Source organism: Penaeus vannamei, chromosome 21 (genome assembly GCF_042767895.1).
Source record: "Penaeus vannamei isolate JL-2024 chromosome 21, ASM4276789v1, whole genome shotgun sequence".
NCBI lineage: Eukaryota > Metazoa > Arthropoda > Malacostraca > Decapoda > Penaeidae > Penaeus > Penaeus vannamei.
Window position 1 is genome coordinate 1,182,580 of NC_091569.1, and position 5,000 is coordinate 1,187,579.

General features: G+C 36.9%; 1 protein-coding gene across 1 annotated transcript in view; it reads right to left on the bottom strand.

The window, feature by feature from the left end:
• LOC113815484 (mitoguardin) overlaps positions 1–5,000 on the bottom strand; it is a gene marked incomplete at its 5' end in the record, with an annotated part of 9,838 nt that overhangs the window by 879 nt on the left and 3,959 nt on the right. The window contains 4 exon segments of the mRNA XM_070135773.1: positions 1–3,698; positions 4,057–4,227; positions 4,485–4,715; positions 4,922–5,000. The exon segment at positions 1–3,698 is cut by the window's left edge and continues 879 nt beyond it; the exon segment at positions 4,922–5,000 is cut by the window's right edge and continues 90 nt beyond it. Coding sequence (XP_069991874.1) covers positions 3,561–3,698; positions 4,057–4,227; positions 4,485–4,715; positions 4,922–5,000 — 619 coding nt within the window.

A 5,000-nucleotide genomic window follows, 5' to 3' on the forward strand; every position in this document is an offset into this window, starting at 1 on the left:
TTAATATCTGTGCATATCACAAAGGGAGTAAATGTTCTGCACACATATCCTGTAAAACGACTATAAAGATACAATAATTATCGCTAAAAATACAAGACACTTTCAATACTTGGGGTAGCATAGAGGAATAACTTGATTTGCTTATGGTGTTATTTCTGTATTTGCCATGAGCTGGTTCTACAGTCATATGTAATCAACTAACAGGCAAAGTAGCTGGTTGGCAATCCAAAAGACAGTAGATAATATCTTTTGATATTTATTCATTATATGCAACTGTGTGTAAAGACAGAGATGAATACACAATTTCACTAATATATCATAGTCAAATTTTTATTGTCAACTTCAAATAAGCCACAGTGTTTAGCTACAGTAAAAATGGTAATGCTTTTAACTGAATAGGTCACTAACAGTCCTACTACTTACTAAATGATAACAATCTCTTTCTGGAATCCATCCATGGAGTGTAGACCATAGTATTGTATCAAAGAGGCTGCAAAATACAAGAAACACACAGAAAATATATTCTGTAAATATATAAGAGCTACAGACACACAATTACAATATATATATATATATATATATATATATATATATATATATATATATATATATATATATATATATATATACACATTTCTATGGTTTCAATTCTGTTAACTTTAATCAGCAAAACCATATTATTTACAATTTTTTTAGGTTTTATACTGCTTTGAATATAGTCAACACATTATGTTACCATCATCAATAAGAGGCATTACTTGTATGGCTGAAAATGGGCACAACCATCAAAAATAATCTTCAACATTCATTTGAAAAAACTGGACATTTAGACAAATCCGGCCTCAAGCAAACATTCCTTTATCCTGGGGTAGAGTTTGCATGTGAAATCTTACTACTGAAGCAACAGTCATCTGCACTGTGTCATACAAAGTTTATACTTTCATTAATGGTACTGATTTACTAATGTTTCATAATGCATTGGCATAAATCTAAATGTGAACAAAAATAATGATCTTTTCTAGCTAAATATTAGATAATGCATAACAAACTCTTCTAGTTCTACTGCATATTTGTATATCTAAAGCTAGCCTCTATGTTGACTACCCATGCATAGGGCTCATACACGCACACCCACACGCACATGCAAATGTGCACACACACACACACACACACATACTGTATGTATTATAATGTATTTAAAACTGTTTCTTATCTTTACTATAGTCATGTTCCATTGCATAATTATTTTCTACCACTGGTTAGGTCCTGCTAGTTTCATAATGATCCTGATATGTCGCCTCCATGTCCGACAGACAGAGAGGAGAGAGGAGAAGAAGAAGAAAAAGAAAGCAAGCACCATATCTTGTTACAAATGAGTATTTAAATGACTGACCTTATCATTAGTCTACCAAATTACTGTCCAGAGCCTGCTTGCAGACAATTTGTTTTAGGTGAGTCTATTCATATGCTGATGTACAATGCTTTTAAAATCTAACTTGCACTTTGCATGCATTTGATTATTAATTACTTATCCTCATTATTGTTCACAATGGCCAGCCAGTTTAATGAAGGATATATGTAGCATGAGATGATTTCCCTATTGAAAACACTTTACTTTGAAATGTTGATTCTTGTTTTGCTGTCTCTGTGCTATGATGCAAGTAGGGGTCCTAAACGAACTGGGACTTCTGTCTGACAGATATTTGGGCAAGCCAAAATTCTGGGTTGGGTGGGCACTGTTAGAGCAAAGAGGTCCTTTCCCAGAATAGAATTACAAAATGCTCTGTAATCGGAGATATACATGTATATTACTGTAAAATGAAGTATTCAAAGGCTATCACTTCCTTCTCCAAGAAAATGAGAAATGCATGTTGACGTTGCACTGCTACAAATGTTTTTAATAACGTTTTAACTGTACCTGGCACTACAATAGCCTAGTAAAGCAAGCAATACAGTCCCTTTATCACTTGATCTTCAATGTGGATATGTGCAATGATAGCCTAATCAAAATAAGGATTGCAATTGTTTTCACTGGCTTATTTTAGTGTGTTAATATTAGGGGGATGATCACATTTGTCCCCTCACTTCAAACCTGTATCCTATGCCCAACATGTGCACAAATACTTATGTAAACAATAAAATAAAATAAAATAAATACTAGTTTTAAATTTCCCAGTTTGTATAATATACTGTTCATGTATCAGCATTTTTCTGGTGCTTGTAGTGCCTGAGTTGCCTTGGCCCTTGATCCCTCTGTGGATAACCTTATCTACATGTAAGCTGTTATTAACAACTTTACACGTATGTAAACACACCTACACAAACAGACACATGTACACACGTATACAAATACACATACACATGAAAACTGTCTTTTTTATCTTCCATACTGCTGTTTGTTTAATATGTTAAAGGCCATCACAAGCAACAAAGTGAGTGAAGATCTAAAAATCCATCTACATTTTGCATCAGTGGGACAACAGACTTCCAAGACATCACTTAACCCACTGATTTCTACACAGTATGTATTAGAAACAATTGGCAGAATCATTACCCACTTATCAAATTGCTTCCGAACAACCACATTTGGTAACATAACTCTTCCTTAATATTTATGATAAAAAGATAATTATAATTGTCTCTTGATATGTACATTAATGAATTACCTGTAAATCTAGAATATCGTGGAAGGTATACAGTATGTACTTCTGAAATAAAAACATTCAAGTGTTCTTTATACATTTTCATATCATGATTTGATCTTAATAATAAGGACAAGCATTCACCATTAACACCTGCATGCCACTAAAAATAATACTAATATCAATATTGTGCATTAATTATTGCAAAAACATTTTCCCCCAAGTAGCACCTGTCATAGACTCCTCTCTTTCTTCTTTAAATGTATGGATCATGTGTCATCTGAAATCAATTATACATCAAGACTCAGTCACTAATCAGGCAATGATTTTGGCAGGCAAAAAGCTAAACTTCAGACATATTTCACTGCATATGGAATAAGATTTAGTTATACAGAAAGGCTGGCCATGTTACACAAAATATTGCATAATACTCCTCAGTAATGCTGACAGGCCTAGGAGTGAAATTTGTACCAAAGACATTCTCTTCCATATTCTTCTCCTGCTCACATTTTTTTTGGCAGACGAGCTACATAAAATTGGTGAATTCGCAATGGATGCAATTACAAGAAAATGTACAAAATAAATCATGAACAAAAAATTAACAGTACTGTAACTTCATTCCCTAGTGTCTCTCAAATGCATTGCTGAAGAGCAGCAACCCTCATAACCTTCTGTTTCTTGAACCTGTTTACAGTATGGCAAGTTGGACAACGTGTTTGTGCATGTTTGTTGTTTTCAACCCTCAAAAATGGTAACAAGAATTACAGCAACCACAACATAACCGTTGGTTCACAAATGCAACCGCAGGATAATACAACGTTTGTTACACAGGGACTCGACTCTTCCCTTTGTCTATGTATTCAAATATCTATAATACAAATACAACAAATAGGAATGTCTGACACCGTTGCTCTTCCATTACAACGCAAGCCTTTTACAAATGATTTCAAACCTCTCCTTGGTCACCGTCATGACGTCCGAGGCGAGCTCCTCCACAGTCGTGTACCTGACGCTGGTGAAGCTGAAGATCTCCTGCAGCAGCCCCATGATTTGGTCCTGCAAAAAGCCATTGCTCGTAAGTACAACTGTTCATTGTTCCTTGGCTGAAAACTGCGCACTTACATTCTACAGGAAAGTATACCTTGTAAAGATATTTACTATTTGTCAAGAATTATAAACTATAATAATCATACCGTTGAAAGAAGATAATACTATACAGACCAACCTCTTTCTCCCTCCCTTCCTCCCTCTCTCTCCGGTCCTCCCTTCCCCTCTCATTCTTTCTTTCTTTCTTGCTTTGTGAAGTTATCTATTTTCATATATATCTTCTCTATATTTGTGAATATGAAATCTTGAATGGTGATTCCACTGGACACCTAATCTTACGTATTACCAAGAATAATAACGACTTTACCTTGAAGAATGTGCATAATTCTTTAACATTTTCATCTGGTCCCAAGAATCCCCAGGCGAGGACGGGAGATAAGTGTTCCGACACGTCATAGAAGTGCGCGATGAAGCCGTCTTGGTATTTCAACATGCGCCTTTTGGCTCGAAGGACGCTCCACACCGCGGTCGACAGCGCCTGCAACAAGGGGTTCAATGAAGCCAATCTTTTGGAATTCAAAAGCAAATTTAACTTGATAATGTATAATCTAAAATAATTGCAATTTCAACAATGCTCTCAAGATTCCTTGATTAGTCCCTTGACATTCCTGTTTTACTTTTGATTATCATTGCTATGTCAGTCATGGCAAGTACTTTGAGTCGAGTCGTAAATGGAACCTCCCAAAGTGAAAGTCTTGACCGAAGTGTTCTCAGAAATATCAAGCTTTTACTTACCGATTCTTTAAAGCCATTGGACAGCCATCTGTTCTGCACCACCGCCGTCACGGACGACGGCGGGCTTTCGAGGTCATCGAAGGCGTCCATGAGAATGAAGTCCAACACAATGTCGTAAAAGGTCAGAGCCTTGACCCCTCGGCCCTGCAGCTCGCCCTCCACGGCCCCCCAGTCGCAGTCCGAGAGGAATTCCAGCATTTCGTCATATGCCAGCAGCACGTCCTTGGGGTCCTGGCACAAGTACTTGGCATTAATGCTTCCCGCAATAAGGAAAAGAGTACAATCATGCCGAATAAGTTTACTAGAAAGTGAAACAACTCTTTCGGAATCCTAGCTTAGATCCTCAGGTCTAAGGAAGCTGAGAGAAGAAGCATTCGTTTACGGATTTCAAGCTTTACTGAAGGACAACGCAGACAGAGATGAAGCTGCCCTCGTACCTTATCCGTTCGCACGAGAAGACCAGCGATGATCTGTCTGCCGGAGTCGATGAAGAACTGCCTTGTCTCCTCCTGTCCG